Source organism: Phocoena sinus, chromosome 17, assembly GCF_008692025.1.
Source record: "Phocoena sinus isolate mPhoSin1 chromosome 17, mPhoSin1.pri, whole genome shotgun sequence".
In the NCBI taxonomy this organism is placed as follows: Eukaryota; Metazoa; Chordata; class Mammalia; order Artiodactyla; family Phocoenidae; genus Phocoena; species Phocoena sinus.
Window position 1 is genome coordinate 20,604,361 of NC_045779.1, and position 18,140 is coordinate 20,622,500.

Genomic DNA, 18,140 nt, shown 5'->3' on the forward strand with positions numbered 1-18,140 from the left:
CTCTTGAAAATGGCTCCAGTCTCACCAATGAGGCAAGAGTCTTACTTGGAACATACCACAGATGCAAGGGCTCTATCTCCACCAGCCCGGTTTACTGCTCTACATAAATAATGGGCTCAATCACTCCTTAACGGCCTGATGAGTTATTGTCTTTTCTTGGGCATCTAATTGTACCATCTAGACAGGACTCGGCATGTGAGAGGATACAGACCATTGGATAATGATAGTTTTCTAAAACACATTTTTATCCCTGCAGAAACGCCTCCCCAACTACATCTGTAGGGATAAAAATGGGCTTTCATACCAACTCAGAGCAATTACTGAGATGCTAATATTTAGCCTTGAAACCTCTCAGACACCGAGACAGTTATTATTGACAACTAACATGAACTTTTAACAAAGTTTTCTATTTTCTACATTGAATCTGATTAGGTGAAAAAATTATTATGTGGATTTTTTTCCTTGTAAGTATTTCTAATGACTGAATGAGCACTTATGTATATATTGGTTTTCTTCCTGATGTCAGTGATAAATGTCAAAAGTACTGGCAAATTTATAAGTTAATCACTATCTTAATGTGTTAGATGGGAAAACAGTGTGACCCCACTTTAACACAGAATTTTTTAGACAGGAAGGAATTAACACATGTTAGGAATATGATGTTTGTATAAGCTGTTGTACCGTGTTGCTGACATTAATCTCTAGGACTAGAGCTTTCAAAATGAGACTTGGCAATATGCAAGTTATATTTGTTGAATATTCATTCATAATAGAAAAGCCTCCTAATGCCTCATTTATATTGTCATTTAAATCTAGTGCCACTTTAGATTAATTATAATCCAAATTATAGCTCTGTACGCTACAAGAATTAATATAGAGTTTATCCAGATTAATATATTTGCATTGAAAATGTAATATGTCTCTGCCACGGCTAAGGGGACCACTTTTTAATAAGGGAGTAAACATGAGGAAAGATGGAAATTAACCTTCATTATTGCAATTAAAATTATCCTTTCATTCTAGTCTCATTAGAAAAAATACTGTACCGGTAATTATAATTTAGGCTTATTTGGAGTTGAATACCATCTTCTGTTATATCCAAGTTTTATAGTATTCAAACTTTACCAAATACATTGATTCATAAATAATAACTCAGCATTTTGTTATTTTTTTCAAGATTTGCTTTGAGTACACATGTGTTATTGGATTTTCCTCACTTGTTATGAATATAAACCATTTTACAACCTTCTGTATTTTAGGGATTGAAAATTTATTAAGTAGGCAGCATCTGAATTGAAATGAATTATGTCATTTTTATATTAGTAATCTCATGCAAGTTAAATAATCCCATAACTGACAGATAATCATTGGCTCATTTATTTGGCAGTCCTTATTTGTAATTAAGCTTCATGTTTTAGTTAAAAATGCATTAAAATTACATTTTTTTTTGAGGATAGTGTGATGGCCTTAATAACACAAAATGAATTATGATCTCATTTCAAAATTGTGTCTAAGGTAACAAACAGTGTTTATTTCAAGTAAAGTTGTAAGCATAAACTATGAATAATCAGAAAACTTAAAACCTTCCTAAAATTAATTGGCCTTTACTTAATATAAGATATTTCTAAGATAAAACAATTCAGAGAAAGACCCCAGAGTTGATTTCCTATAATTTACCAGGGAGGCCATAATACCTGAGATGGTACCCCTTTGAGTAGAAGAGGCATGCATGCATAAAATATAATGTCCCTCATTTTTGCAAGTAATCCTGGTGACCTGTTTTATCTTCAAGAGTCTGTTTTTGTCATATGTTATTGCATCTTAGCATTCTCTGCTGTTGCTGCTGCTTCTTATCAGTGACACACATTTCTGGGGTGCCTAGCTAGAGTTAGGGGGTCTAGACTTTATTTATAACTTCTTCTCAATTTAAAATAAGATGGTCTTTAGGAAGTTCCTAGCTTACATTAAGATCATGGTTTAATTAACTAAGTTAATTAACAAAAAAATCTCGAAGCTGACCCGTATATTGGGTGGAATACTATATCCAACACTTATTTCGATGGCTATGAAATAGTGACCCTAAAATTTAACTCTTGATGCAGCATGAATGTCCCTAAATTCAAAAGCAATTATATTTTTGATGATATTAATGTACATAAAAATAATATGGATTAATTATATCAAATATGTACACCAGTGTAAAGTCTTAGTAAAATGTTTCAAACCTTGAAATCAATGTTCTTTTAACCTTTATAGTACTACTATTAGAAGATATATGCTTATAAAAATAAGGCCATACTTATACATTGAATAGATTCAGAAGTTTCTGGAAGGTTTATTCTGTTTTTGATGTTCCTAAGGCCTGCAAGCAACAAGCGTTGTGGAAATTCTCATTTACCTTGTGTGTGACAGTCTTTGATACCATAGGGAACTGGACCAATTTATTATCTGGTCATGTCTGATTCTCTCATGTACACAAAAGAATGATAGGGGAATATGACATAGTATTATTTTCTTAAGGAAGCATATTCTTACTCACTATTGGGAAACTTTTGAAGAAAAATCTTCCAGTCTCTCAGGAAAAAAGCAGCTGATAGACATTTGCTGACTTAAATGACAATCATTTTCTACAACTTGATCTGACACCTGAATCAGTAAATTTTATTTGCAAACTTTATATATCATATTGTTTTCTTAAGTGTTTATTTATTTATTTATTTATTTTTAATTTGATTACTTTATTTATTTATTTTTGGCTGTGTTGGGTCTTCATTTCTGTGCAAGGGCTTTCTCTAGTTGTGACGAGCAGGGGCCACTCTTCATCGCGGCGCACGGGCCTCCCACTATCATGGCCTCTCTTGTTGCGGAGCACAGGCTCCAGATGCGCAGGCTCAGTAGTTGTGGCTCACGGGCCTAGTTGCTCCACGGCATGTGGGATCTTCCCAGACCAGGGCTCGAACCCATGTCCCCTGCATTGGCAGGCAGATTCTTAACCACTGCGCCACCAGGGAAGCCCAGTGTTTATTTTTAACACTTTAAAAATGATAGCACAAAATATATTCTGCTTTGAGAATTTTGCTTTAGATGAAAGACATCTTTTTGATACCAGAATTAATTATGAAATAAACATTCTTGTTTTTGACATATCTTTGGATATCAAATACTTGGATATTGTTTAATAAATGTAATAAAATTATTTAGTCTATCTCAGATTTAAGTTCATCCAAATTCGATAAATTGTTTTTTCAAATATCTAGAAAGAACCTAAATTTCTCTAAGGTATCTGTATATATAGGACAAATGTACCAATTCAAATAAAATCTAGTGTTTGTAAATCTAGAAATCAGTAGCAGTGCAATTGGTTTGGAAATGTAACACTAATTCTGTACCTACCGCAAACCCCAAGGGAATAAATTATTGTCATTATGTCATTTAAATTCTAGTTTAATTTTGGTCTCCTCAGAGTCAGATTTACTTTTAAATTTCTTTCAGAGTTTGGGATTCCTAAAATTATTTATATGGTACAAAACATGCATCTCCATCCAGGAGAGGAAAATAGTGTATTTTTTGGTTCATTTTTACTTTGTTTCCATAACATCCTTGACCTTATTTTTAAATTAAAACTGGGTTATTTTGCAATAAGGTATAATTTGTTCATTTATATGAACCGTATGTGGATTGAAAAAAAATCAAGATAAATCTTCATGCACAGCATACAATCAGATTACGCCTAGACTCTATATTTACGCGGGGTCTGATAGCAATCAATGGTTTAGCTTCATTGCATTTCAAGATGTATTTGCACCCAGTTGTCCAGTGATAGTGTCCTCACCCTGGAAATAATTTAGTTGCAAATTGACTGGAAGATGGTGAAAATTGAAAGTTAAAATTAGAAATACTCATAATAAACAGCAGAAAAAAGGTCAGATGATGCCGCGCTATGATGAGATTGGAATGGCTGGTAAATGAGGTTTTGTGTTTGTCGTGAGATGTATGTGACATGCCTACCCAATGTCACTGTAATATCCAGCCTCGCAGAGGAGATTATCGGGAAAATTGATGCTGGAAAGAATTTTCTGTTAGATTGGGAAATTAGAATCACACTCTCTCCTTTGATGTGTGTGAGGCTTCTATACATTATGTTGCTCATCTAGGCAAAATTTTAAACTATCTTTTAACACCGAATATTCAGATTAACCTCATAAAACAATTGTCTTCTTGATCTGGACTACAGTGTTATGTGCACAGCCAACGGCTGAAACATCTAAAGCAAAGAATAAATCACAAAAAACAGCAGTGGATATGTAATGTATAATTTTAAAATCCTACATTCACCACGTAAAAACACTCTTTTCATTTGTGAATTATAACTAGTCAGCTCTTCTCAGAATTTTGAAATGTTTTCAGTGTCCCGGAGTTTTAGAGAAGAGATAGGTAATTAAACATTAGCAAAAATAATTATTTTCTAAGTTAGCATTTGCGAATGGGAGTAGATTTGCTTTAGTGTGATAAAGCCGTACTGAGACACCAGAGAGCACGTGTTATTGATGAATCTTTCAAGGTCACCTACGGTTATCAAAATATAAGACAGGAGCACATGTTAAAATATATAAAGTCCACTTGGTTAGGGGACAAAAAGAAGTGTGATTTTTGTCTTTTGGGATTAGCATCATATAAAAGTGCTTTTCTGGTTCTTTGGTAATTCAGTGGATTTAGAGCCAGAGATATTTGGAAAACATAATTTTTCTGATATCGACATTGTTAGTCTTTTAAAATTGAGGTGTCCTATTCTTTTTTGGGAATCAGGAATAATCACACCAGAAAAGGAGCTAAAAGTCAGCGTGGCAGGGGGAACCCAGCCACTCGTGCTGGCAAAAGAAGAGGATGTGGCGACAAAACGATCAAAACCCACAGAGGACAATAAATTCTGTCACGAGCAGGTAAATGTTTTTTCTTTTTCCCTGTACTGTGTAAACATGTTTTTTATTATTATTATTATTATTATTATTATTATTGCCCTTGATAATTTTAGAGCCTCCAAACCATTCCATGCTGTTGAAATGTATGTAGACACTGATTGGCAAGGTAATTAACTCATGGTGTGACTTCTAATGCTCTGAAGTCATCAAAATCCATTAACTAATAGTGACCATGTTTATTCACTATTTTCCAGTTCTATCAGTGTCCTTATTGTAACTACAATAGTAGGGACCAAAGTCGTATCCAGATGCACGTTCTGTCACAGCACTCAGTGCAGCCGGTCATCTGCTGTCCCCTCTGCCAGGACGTCCTCAGCAACAAAATGCACCTCCAGCTGCATCTGACACATTTGCACAGTGTGTCTCCGGATTGTGTGGAGAAGCTGCTTATGACAGTAAGGATACCAAATGTTTATGCATATGTGACATAATCTCTGTAAAGGTATCAACACAAAATCTGTAATTATTGTTTGATAGAAATTTATTTCTTCTGTGTAACAGCACCAAGCTCTTACTGATTGTGTGGTAGGAATCACAAGTAAAGGCCCATTTGTTGTCTCTCGTGCTTTGGAATAAACCCCAAATATGATACAAGGCATAGCTTATTCAATAACACAGATTTTGCTGACTTCTTCTCATGCCTGTAATGTTAATCAAATGATTCATGTGGGTACCTTGAGTTTCATATTTTCCTGGCTATCATTTCTTGCTTACAAAAACTTTCAAACCATATTTCTTAAATGTTTTCAATTTTTGTTGGAGTATAGTTGATTTACAATGTTGTGTTAGTTTCAGGTGTACAGCAAAGTGAATCAGTTATACATATACACTTATGGATATACATATCCACTCTTTTTTAGATTCTTTTCCCATATAGGCCATTACAGAGTATTGAGTAGAGTTCCCTGCTATACAGTAGATCCTTATTAGTTATAAACCATATTTTTTAATAAAAGAAAAGAAGAACACTGTATCACAATAGCATTGATCCAAAATTTGAAGGAAGAGCATTGGCCTGTAAGAGTCACAGAATGTCCCTGCTTTGGTTGGAAAGATGTAACTGGGATATGCTACTAAACAAGGGCAGATGTGACAGAGTCTGTGATTTCTGGGGTACCTTTGCCATGATCCCCTTTGGTTTTCACAGGTGCCTGTCCCTGATGTGATGATGCCCAACAGCTTGCTACTGCCAGCAGCCACCTCTGAGAAGTCAGAGCGGGACACACCTGCAGCCATCACAGCCAAGGGGGCCGGGAAATATTCAGGTATGCCAGCCTCGGACCAAGATCTGCACAAGACACACTCAGGGCCTTGCATCTGTGATGCTGGTCCAGCATTATTACTATCAAAGAATTTTTTTTTTTTTAAATCACAGGAGAAAAGAAGTATGGCATTTCCAAAAGCCCTAGTTTCTAAGGCATATTTAATATCTAGTTATCTGTAAACTGCCCTTGGGGGACCTAAGTATCAATGACCAGGAATATTTTTGTGTGTTCTAATTACTGAACATGCCAGTTATGGCCCTTGCTATCACGCTGCTGGTAGCATACTATAATTACCTTTGACTTATCTTCTTCCTTATGCTGAAATTCCTTGAGGTGAGGGGTGATTTCTGATTCACCTTTATATCCCCTGGGCCCAGTACAGTGCTTGCCATATAGTAGTTGCTCAAATAAATATTTCTTCAGCAACTCAATTAAGCAGAAACCTTTAGAAGCTCCTACTTAACAATATTCATTGGCGTTTGAACTGTAGACTTTCCTTCCTACAAGCGATGTTTATGCTTTATTGACACAGGTGAAAGTCCGATGGATGACAAAAGCATGGCAGGCCTTGACGATTCAAAGGCTGGTGTGGAAATAAAGAGTGAGGGGCAGAAACCAACTAAAGAACCCACAGAAGTGCCGGAATGGAATAAAAACAGCAGTAAGGATATGATAATCTCCGACACACTGCAGGATCAATTAAACGAACAGCAAAAACGGCAACCACTCTCTGTTTCGGACCGTCATGTTTACAAGTATCGCTGTAACCATTGTAGCTTGGCTTTTAAGACTATGCAGAAGCTTCAGATACATTCCCAGTATCATGCTATTCGGGCCGCTACGATGTGTAACCTGTGCCAGCGTAGTTTCCGTACATTCCAGGCTTTAAAAAAACACTTGGAAGCAGGCCACCCCGAACTGAGTGAAGCTGAACTTCAACAGCTGTATGCCTCCTTGCCCGTGAATGGTGAACTGTGGACAGAGAGTGAAACTATGGCCCAGGACGACCAGGCCCTAGAGCAGGAAATGGAGAGGGAGTACGAGGCAGACCATGAGGGGAAGGCAAGTCCAGCAGGAAGTGACAGTAGCTCTATTCCGGATGACATGGGCTCTGAACCAAAGCGGACCTTACCTTTTAGAAAAGGGCCAAATTTCACGATGGAAAAATTCCTCGATCCATCTCGCCCATATAAATGTACAGTGTGTAAAGAGTCGTTCACCCAAAAGAACATTCTCTTGGTCCATTATAATTCAGTGTCTCACCTGCATAAGTTGAAAAAGGTTTTGCAAGAAGCTTCCAGCCCTGTTCCTCAAGAAACCAACAGCAGCACAGATAACAAACCTTACAAGTGCAGCATCTGCAACGTTGCATACAGCCAAAGTTCGACCTTGGAAATCCACATGAGATCCGTGCTCCACCAGACAAAGGCAAGGGCTGCAAAGCTGGAGCCCAGCAGTCACGTGGCCGGTATGCACGGCGTCGGAGCCAACGTTAATAGTCCCAGCCAAGGGATGCTAGATTCCATGAGTTTAGCAGCAGTAAGCAGCAAAGATGCCCACTTAGATGCCAAAGAATTAAGTAAAAAGCAAACTCCGGAATTAATCTCTGCTCAACCTACGCATCACCCGCCGCAGTCACCAGCACAGCTGCAGCTGCAGCTGCAGCACGAGTTGCAACAGCAAGCTGCGTTCTTTCAGCCTCAGTTTCTCAACCCCGCCTTTCTGCCTCATTTTCCTATGACTCCGGAAGCGCTGCTGCAGTTTCAGCAGCCTCAGTTTCTCTTTCCATTCTACATCCCCGGGACGGAGTTCAGCTTGGGGCCAGATTTGGGCTTGCCGGGCTCTGCTGCCTTCGGGATGCATGGCATGACCGGAATGGCCGGGTCCTTGCTTGAAGACTTGAAGCAGCAGATTCAAACCCAACATCACGTTGGCCAAACTCAACTCCAGATACTTCAGCAACAAGCACAGCAGTACCAAGCCATACAGCCCCAGCTTCAGTCTCAAAAGCCGCCGCCGCCACCACCGCCACCGCAGCAGCAGCAGGCCGGCAAATTATTGAAACAAGAGCAAACCGCCGCGTCCAGTGCCGACTGCCCCATCATGAAGGACATACCCTCTTACAAGGAGGCGGAAGAGGTTGCTGAAAAGCAAGACAAGCCAAAGCAAGAGCTCATTAGTGAAGGCGAAGGGCTCAAAGAAGGCAAAGATGGAAAGAAGCAAAAATCCTTGGAACCGTCCATCCCGCCGCCCCGAATTGCTTCAGGGGCCCGAGGAAATGCAGCCAAAGCGTTACTGGAAAACTTCGGTTTTGAGCTGGTCATTCAGTATAATGAGAACAGGCAGAAGGTACAGAAGAAGGGCAAGAGTGGGGAAGGGGAGAGTACCGAGAAGCTGGAATGTGGAACGTGTGGGAAGTTGTTCTCCAATGTCCTTATTCTAAAGAGCCACCAAGAACACGTACACGGCCAGTTTTTTCCATATGGAGCGCTAGAAAAATTTGCTCGTCAGTACAGGGAGGCCTACGATAAGCTTTATCCCATTTCGCCATCTTCCCCAGAAACACCCCCGCCCCCCCCTCCGCCTCCACCGCTGCCTCCAGCCGCTCCGCAGGCTCCTTCCCTGGGGCCTGTGAAACTGCCAGGCGGGGTCTCCGCTCCGCTCCAAGCCCCACCGCCCACTCCCCCGCCGCCCCCACCGCCCCCACCGCCCCCACCTCCCCCACCTCCCCCTCCCCCATCTGCTCCCCCGCAGGTCCAGCTGCCCGTGTCCCTGGACCTTCCGCTCTTTCCTTCCATCATGATGCAGCCCGTGCAGCATCCTGCACTTCCTCCCCAGCTCGCCCTGCAGCTGCCCCAGATGGACACTCTCTCGGCCGATCTCACTCAGCTCTGCCAGCAGCAGCTCGGATTAGATCCCAATTTCCTAAGGCATTCTCAGTTCAAACGCCCACGGACAAGAATTACAGACGACCAGCTGAAAATCCTGAGGGCTTATTTTGACATCAATAATTCTCCGAGTGAAGAACAGATCCAAGAAATGGCGGAGAAGTCTGGCCTCTCTCAAAAGGTTATCAAGCACTGGTTTCGAAATACACTTTTTAAGGAGCGGCAGAGGAATAAGGATTCACCCTACAACTTCAGTAACCCTCCCATAACAGTTTTGGAAGATATCAGAATCGACCCCCAGCCCTCCTCTTTAGAACACTACAAATCTGATGCATCCTTCAGTAAAAGGTCGTCGAGAACCAGGTTTACGGACTACCAGCTTAGGGTTCTTCAAGACTTTTTTGACACAAACGCTTACCCAAAAGATGACGAAATAGAACAACTTTCTACCGTTCTCAATCTGCCTACCCGGGTTATTGTTGTATGGTTCCAGAATGCTCGTCAGAAGGCACGGAAGAGTTACGAGAATCAAGCAGAAGCTAAAGACAATGAAAAAAGAGAACTTACTAATGAGCGGTATATTCGAACGAGCAACATGCAGTACCAGTGTAAAAAGTGCAATGTGGTTTTCCCCAGGATCTTTGACTTGATTACGCATCAGAAAAAACAGTGTTACAAGGACGAAGATGATGATGCCCAAGATGAAAGCCAAACCGAAGACTCCATGGACGGCACGGATCAGGTGGTGTATAAGCATTGCACAGCGTCTGGCCAAACGGAGGCACCCAAAAACGCTCCTGCCCCGGCGGCAAGTTCTGGCTCTGGGACTAGCACCCCGCTGATCCCGTCACCCAAACCGGAACCGGAGAAGACGTCTCCAAAACCCGAATATCCCACAGAAAAGCCAAAGCCGAGTGACCCCTTGCCCCCTTCTCAAGGCGCCAAACCAGCGCTGCTCTCAGCATCCACTTCCTCAGACCCGCCGCCGGCCTCGGCCGCTCCGCCGCAGACACCAAAACAACCCCAGCTTATGGGAAGACCTCCCTCGGCCTCTCAAACCCCGGTCCCTTCCAGTCCACTGCAGATTTCCATGACTTCTCTCCAGAACAGTCTACCTCCACAGTTACTACAATACCAATGTGATCAGTGCACAGTTGCCTTCCCGACTCTGGAACTCTGGCAGGAACATCAGCACATGCACTTCCTGGCTGCTCAGAACCAATTCCTGCACTCCCCGTTCTTGGAACGGCCCATGGACATGCCCTACATGATATTCGACCCCAACAATCCACTGATGACTGGACAGCTGCTGAGTGGTTCTCTCACACAGATGCCCCCTCAGACCACTTCCTCCCACCCCGCAGCCCAGGCCACAGCTGCTGCTTCCCTTAAAAGGAAACTGGATGATAAAGAAGACAATAACTGCAGTGAAAAGGAAGGTGGCAATAGCGGTGAAGACCAACACCGTGATAAACGCTTGAGAACCACCATCACCCCTGAACAACTGGAAATTCTCTATGAAAAATACTTATTGGATTCCAATCCTACCCGGAAAATGCTTGATCATATTGCACGTGAAGTGGGGCTCAAGAAAAGAGTCGTGCAAGTCTGGTTCCAGAACACACGAGCGCGAGAAAGGAAGGGCCAGTTCCGGGCAGTGGGTCCAGCCCAGTCTCATAAACGGTGTCCCTTTTGCCGAGCCCTGTTTAAGGCGAAATCAGCCTTAGAAAGCCACATTCGCTCCCGGCACTGGAATGAAGGAAAGCAGGCAGGTTACAGCTTGCCACCAAGCCCTTTAATATCAACAGAAGATGGGGGAGAAAGCCCGCAGAAATACGTTTATTTTGATTATCCATCTCTGCCATTAACTAAAATTGATCTCTCAAGTGAGAATGAATTGGCTTCTACAGTGTCAACACCTGTTAGCAAAACAGCAGAGCTGTCGCCGAAGAATCTTCTAAGCCCTTCTTCTTTTAAAGCAGAATGTTCTGAGGATGCAGAGAATTTAAACGCCCCTCCTGCTGAGGCTGGGTATGATCAAAATAAAACTGACTTTGATGAGACTTCGTCAATTAATACGGCGATCAGCGACGCCACCACCGGAGATGAGGGAAATGCGGAAATGGAAAGCACCACGGGAAGTTCTGGAGATGTGAAGCCAGCTCTATCTCCTAAAGAGCCGAAAACTCTCGACACTTTGCCAAAAACAGCAACCACACCCACCACGGAGGTCTGCGATGAAAAATTTCTCTTTTCTCTCACGAGTCCCTCAATACCTTTCAACGATAAAGATGGTGACCATGACCAAAGTTTTTATATCACGGATGACCCCGATGACAATGCTGACCGCAGTGAAACGTCCAGCATAGCTGACCCGAGTTCACCAAATCCATTTGGATCCAGCAATCCTTTCAAATCCAAAAGTAACGATCGACCAGGTCACAAGCGTTTCAGAACCCAGATGAGCAATCTTCAACTCAAGGTTCTCAAGGCTTGCTTTAGTGACTACCGAACTCCAACCATGCAAGAATGTGAAATGCTAGGGAATGAGATTGGTCTGCCCAAACGCGTGGTCCAGGTGTGGTTCCAGAATGCAAGGGCAAAGGAAAAGAAATTTAAAATTAACATAGGGAAGCCTTTCATGATCAATCAAAGTGGCACGGAAGGCACCAAACCAGAGTGTACCCTCTGTGGGGTGAAGTACTCCGCCCGCTTGTCCATCAGAGATCATATTTTCTCCAAACAGCACATTTCAAAAGTGAGGGAGACCGTTGGGAGTCAACTTGATCGGGAGAAAGATTACTTGGCTCCGACGACCGTTCGACAGCTGATGGCACAGCAGGAACTTGACCGTATAAAGAAAGCTTCGGATGTGCTGGGCTTAGCGGTACAGCAGCCAGGCATGATGGACAGCAGCTCCCTTCATGGCATCAGTCTGCCAGCAGCCTATCCAGGACTCCCCGGCCTCCCCCAAGTCCTTCTCCCTGGAATGAACGGTCCATCCTCCTTGCCTGGATTTCCACAAAATTCAAACAGTAAGTCATTTCAAGGAGGGTCTAATTAATTAAATAATATTAGGCAGCCAATGACATGCAACCAAGAACAGGGTATGTTGGATCTCTTTTAATTTCAGAAAGTTAAACCATTATGTTATTTGAAATATATATTTTAGTGGCTATAGTTAATAACTTATAGAAATAAGCCAACCTGCATGTATGCAGAAAAAGAAAGACAAGGTAGATCAGAGTCTCAGAAATATATTGTTTATATCATTATATCTTTATATTTTAGAAACATTCCTTTAATATACTCATTTCAAAACTGATTTCAAGCGGCATTTTAGCACAGGCACGTGGTATACATATTAAGAAAGTGAAGCATTAAGTAATATATCCATTGGTTTCCGAATTTATGTAATTTCCAAGAGACACTGATTTTTTTTTTCTTTTGGTTTTGTACTTTTGGGGTTTCTTTTCCCCCTTAAATGCCAGGAAGTTCAAAAGCTAAGGGCCCTCTAGCCACAGGAATTCCCCTGCATTACACCTAGGAGGTAATAAAGCATATATATGTAAAGTTTAACTACTAAAAATATGACTTCTGTGATCATTTGTAATTTAGTATTGCTATATGATTTTGCTTTTAGTAGCATTCATTTTGTTACTTGTTATTTATGTAAATTTAGAACCTTAAAAATACATTTATATTACTCCATGCCTTTCCACCACCACCCCTAGCCTAGATTTATAATAAAGACAGACCAAAATGGTAAAACCGTTTGAGGCAATCCCCGATGAAGAATCCAATTCTGTGTTTATCAAGAGAAATGCAATTTGTACAGTTTAGGTTCTGTGAGTAAGTATAGGTATCTAATTTTCTTGGGCTGAAAAAAATTGAAGATAGTGTGCTAGGCATCCATGTAGCTACACATATAACACAAGTTGTATATTATCCAAAATGGAAAAAAAAATGATTCTAGTTTCTTCTTTAAAGTAAGTTTTATTTTCCAAATTAACAGTACATTTAAAAAAAAAAATTTACAAGGAAATTATGACATTCTAAAGAGACATCTAGAATGAACTAATTACATTTATCTAGAAAGTTTCCAAAAACACAAAAGGAAAGCTTTTTTTCATTTTCCAAATTGGACTTTTACATAAATTTCAAACTTTTCAATTTCATCCTTCTCTTATGGCGATTTACATTTTAATGTGACTCTGGAAGATATTCCCATTTTAACTTTTATTTTGGGAGACATGAAAACGATGATATCAAATGACCCTTTGGCTACTGATAGCTCATCTGATTGGTTCCCTGTCCAGAATGACTTGTTGGCATTAGAGAGAAGCAGAATGAATCTGCACATATAAAAAGTTTTACCAAGAAAATTTCTGCGAGGTCTTTTCCTTTAACTATCACACCAGCTACCTTCCCCTGCCCGCCTATGAATGTATTAGTCTTCTAGTCTCACTTTATATATCACTGTAAGTATTAATTGACATCTAGAAAAATGTCTTATGTAGAAAGACTCCTGTGATCAGTTACATAAAATAGAGCTTTTCCACATAGTGTCTAATGTGGAAAAATTCCATGAGCACTTATATATAAATTTTATAATTATGTAAAATAGAATAAAATTTGATATTTACAATTGTCTAAGAACACTTGAAGTATCTGTGCCTTTAATGTACAAGTCAGTTTTGATTGATGATCCTATGTAGTCACCCCACTAAGTGGTGGTCAGAACATCTTGTTTTTCTCTCCACTGGATCAGAAGGCCTTTGCTTGGACAACAGGTCCTTCCCTGACTACCCTTCTGGTTTGTCACTCTGAAACTGGTACCCTGAGGGCTATACAAGAGAAAGCCAGGAGGGAGGAGAGAGAAGATATTTATGAAATATTTCCTAACCTTTCTCCTCATTCTACACACCATAAATATAATTTACATGCTCCCCCTGAAATATAGGCCCTTTTTATAACTCTCAGAATTGTGGGAAGATGTTAGAGGCAGGCCCTCCTCAGACAGCACTATTTTTAAATGCATCAGGTACTGAGGGCACCACGTATCTGCTGCTTCATTAAATCATGGACCAAAACAGACCGGAGAGTGTTATAAAGAGAAAAGGTCCAGGAACATACCTACTGGAATTTGCAATTTCTCTTGAATTAGTTCTTTGTTTGTGAAGGAGTTTAAACATTAGCACAGCAGAGTTATCAGCAGGATCCCATCTGAGAGCCTGAATTCCCACACTTCCAGCTCACATCTTTTTTAGGTTAATTGATCTGTGGTGGGTAAAGCTGAATATTTTAATCATCTCATGGAGTAGAGCTGTGGCTCTCCATCTTTCTATCAGCATCTTTCTACTGTATTATTTTTCATCAAACAAATATCTCCATCGCTCTATGGAAGAAATAGACGGACCAGCTAGGTGAAATAAAAGAAGAAAATTGCTTCATAAGTAAAATATTTCTGTATCTCTTCCATGCCCTGGGCTCTTGTAACAGTTTGTTATCTATATGAATAAACTTTGACCATATGATGTGTTCACCTTGGTCCCATTTTAATGGGATTTAATTATGGAAAAGGCTTCATTTTAAAGACACCTCCATCCCTCTGAAGGTAGATTTCAAGGTTTTGTTCCTAAGAAAATCACTAAAAAGGGACTCCATTGAATGAGATATGCTGTAAAGTAAGTAATAAGTGTGATTCCGAAGGCTACACCCCAAAATTGACTTAATTGCAGTGTACATGTTCAGTTTTAGCATTTATCAACCTCTAAATTTCCTGATTTAAATACCCATTTTATTCCTTTTTTTGGTGGAATTCCTGTTCTGTTTTAGCAGCTTTAATTCTCACAAAACCTCCTTACCATACTTCCAAGAAATCTTCAAATTATTTAGTCTTTCGAGATCACAAAGAAAACCCTTTGAAGAGTAATATCCATCATGTATGCCTGCTTTCTGAACAATGACTCAGCCCTGTGTTCAGTATCACTACTTATTATCATTCATGTTTGATAAAATAAATTATTTTATACTAAAAATTTTTTCCACAATTGTCTTTTTCTATCATGATCATATGCAAAAAGGGAAAGTGACAATAGAAAATCACATGCCTGTACACCTGGAAAAAGAAACCTTTAAATTTACATTTTATCCTTTAGGATGTTAGCTTCTTTTGGTTAGGAAAATAACTTGATTTTCTATTTTTAATGTATTTACTTTATTGTTTTAAGCAGTGTCTGATTTTTATTTGTTCCATTAGTCTTTGGAAATACTGCCTAACCCAATTCCCTTAAATGGAACTTTAGAACATGGCTTTTGCATTTTTCTCATACTTCAGTGTAATTTACTAGCACTTTTGGGGTAAATCTAGATAAGAGTAGGTCTTTAATAATTTTGGCACAATTGTCTTTGGCCCATGTACTTAATTAGTTTTGTTTTCCACCTCAATAGTAAATTTTTCCTCTGGGACACCTAGATCAAAGCAACTTGGGGAAAAGACACTACCTCTACGTTCATGGTGAGACAGGCATTTTCTTCTGAAAAGCATTACTTTGGGGAATAGGCAGCTGTTTCAGGAAAACAAAACCAAATAAAATGATGGTAAAAACTTTCATCTCTCTGTGAAATTTCAGAGAATTGGAGCAGGAGTTAGGGAACAGGAAAGAATGTAACTTTGTAGTTACCACCACTTATTTTGCATCCTGATTACTGTTCAGTTTTTCTCTTCTATATGTGGTTTTCATATATCAGTTGACTACTGAACTTTTGAATGCAAACTTCTACAAGTTTATGTCTTTTATTAGTAGACCCAATGTACATTATTCATTATCCTTAATCTGTATCTTTTTTCCTAAAACTTTTACTTAACAGCTGATTATTTAAGTCAGCTTATTCCTCAAGATGTTGCATTCTTAAAAACCTCTAGTAGTCTTTAACTATAGTAGTTAGGATTCCTATGGCAGTCTTCAAAAAAATTTCATTACTTCATTATATGACCTCTAGATAGGAATTTGTAGACCTCATCTGATGGGAAAGACTGAGTCAACAGCTACTGATCTACTTGCTTTCTAACTACCACTGCTATTTTTTTTGTCTTAGCTCCTTAAAATTTCTCTTGCCTTAAATTTTCACGTCAGAGAGATAGGTGAGCCAGCAATTTCTTTAGATTTAGGGGGGAGAGCGCTTAGGTGGAAAGAGGTGCAATTATTGAGTACGAAGTCTAGATATACTAGACCCAGAAATAAGGCAGGCTTTATGAGTTGGCAGAAGAAGCTGGCTACCAACATAATGTCATCCTGACAATGCAAGGAAGGACCTTCTGTCCTTAGTAAAACTTCTTCTGCCAGAATCACTCATGCCTGAAATTCTGTAATTAGGTATTAATTCTTCTGACTTAATACATTATCCTCTGTTAAGTGGAAAGTAGCATAGAATATCATGAAATCAGAATATCATAGCAGAAGAAACCTCAAGTTATCGAATCTAGTATATATTGATCCTTTTCAAAAATAAGTGTATTTATATCTCTGTTTTTTTTCTTGCAAATAAAATTTTATAGAGAGGCAAGTGGAAAGCAGATCAAGATACCAGGCGTCATAGTGTAGGAATAAAGGCAAGGGAGTTGTTGGTTTGGGCCCCCAAAAGCAACTCCATTGCTTCAGAGTTTTGGGCTGTGTCTAAGTCCCATGGAATCCGAGAAGTCTATCATTCTAATTTTTTATTTACTTTTTATTTTTTTGCGGTACGCGGACCTCTCACTGCTGTGGCCTCTCCCGTTGTGGAGCACAGGCTCTAGAGCGCAGGCTCAGTGGCCATTGCTCATGGGCCCAGCCGCTCCGCGACATGTGGGATCCTCCCGGACCGGGGCACGAACCCGCGTCCCCTGCGTCGGCAGGCAGACTCTCAACCACTGCACCACCAGGGAAGCCCTATCATTCTAAATTGGATTAAAGATCCAGGAATTTACCAATTCATTCCTACCATACCCCTGCCAATCTTAAGCCATTTTCTTTTAAATTTATTTTGAATGTGTCATCCATTCTTCTGTAAAATGTAGATACTTGTTATCAGTTTCTCCTGGAAATACAATGTTATTATTTTCAAGGATTGTTTTTTCTTTTTTAATATTCCAACTGTTTAACATTTGAAATTGATTCAGTTAGACAGGAAGATGAATTTGAGTGGCAGCTATAAAATTTAGTTGCCCCACCTCCGTGTCTACTATCGAGCTGTATATTTCTGTCTATCAAGTCACTTCACAGCTCTAGGACTCAATTTTCTTAAAAACATGGAATTTTTAGCATCTGTCCCTACTTACTATTGAGGATATTGGGAGACTATTCTCGAACATGATGGATATTCCTTAGAGATTATTACTAATACAACTACAGAACTTATTTCAAAGCAGATCAGAGAAGACTTGAGTGTGGTAAGGCTAAAAAGAAGAGCAGCCAGTAATAAGCTAGGCTAATTGACGGTAATATGATAATGATTGGGGTCAAGTTGAGAGTGACGTTGAGCACTTGAGAGTATCTTGAGTGCTAAGCCTAAGACAAGGTTTCTCAGCTGGATAAAGACAAATTAAGAAAGTTCTTTTTCTAGCTAAAGAAATGTGTTTTTGTGTCACTTGTTTTTCATTTGTTTCTTTCCACACCCAAATGTTGCATTTAGCATAGAAGTAAGAATTCAGCCAATATTTAAAAGATGGTTGTCTCCACAGCTATGCGTTAATAACTGAATCTTCATTTACCTTCTCCTAGTTAGTTCTCCCATCAACCCATCAGGCCTCCATCATGGTCCTTGCCCCGATTTTTTGGTAGCAAACCTTCCCTCGTTCAGGAGCGAACCACCACCCAATTAGGTTTCCAGTCTGTTCCTCTTTCAATCAACTCTATTTGCCTCTAAAAAACAGACTCAGGGAAAGTTCCCTTTTCCCTTTTCTATCCTGAGCTGTCTTTTAGTTTCTCCCCCAACTATACAATGCCTACAAATGGCTTTGTAATAGG

General features: G+C 39.9%; 1 protein-coding gene across 2 annotated transcripts in view; it reads left to right on the forward strand.

Annotated features, from left to right (window-relative positions):
* Positions 1-18,140, forward strand: part of ZFHX4 (zinc finger homeobox 4) — a 181,634-nt gene that overhangs the window by 158,387 nt on the left and 5,107 nt on the right. For both annotated transcript variants that reach the window (XM_032610394.1, XM_032610395.1), the window contains exons 7-10: positions 4,807-4,940; positions 5,174-5,374; positions 6,127-6,244; positions 6,777-12,167. In XM_032610394.1, the coding sequence (XP_032466285.1) occupies positions 4,807-4,940; positions 5,174-5,374; positions 6,127-6,244; positions 6,777-12,167 (5,844 nt within the window). The remainder of the gene's footprint in view (positions 1-4,806; positions 4,941-5,173; positions 5,375-6,126; positions 6,245-6,776; positions 12,168-18,140) is intronic.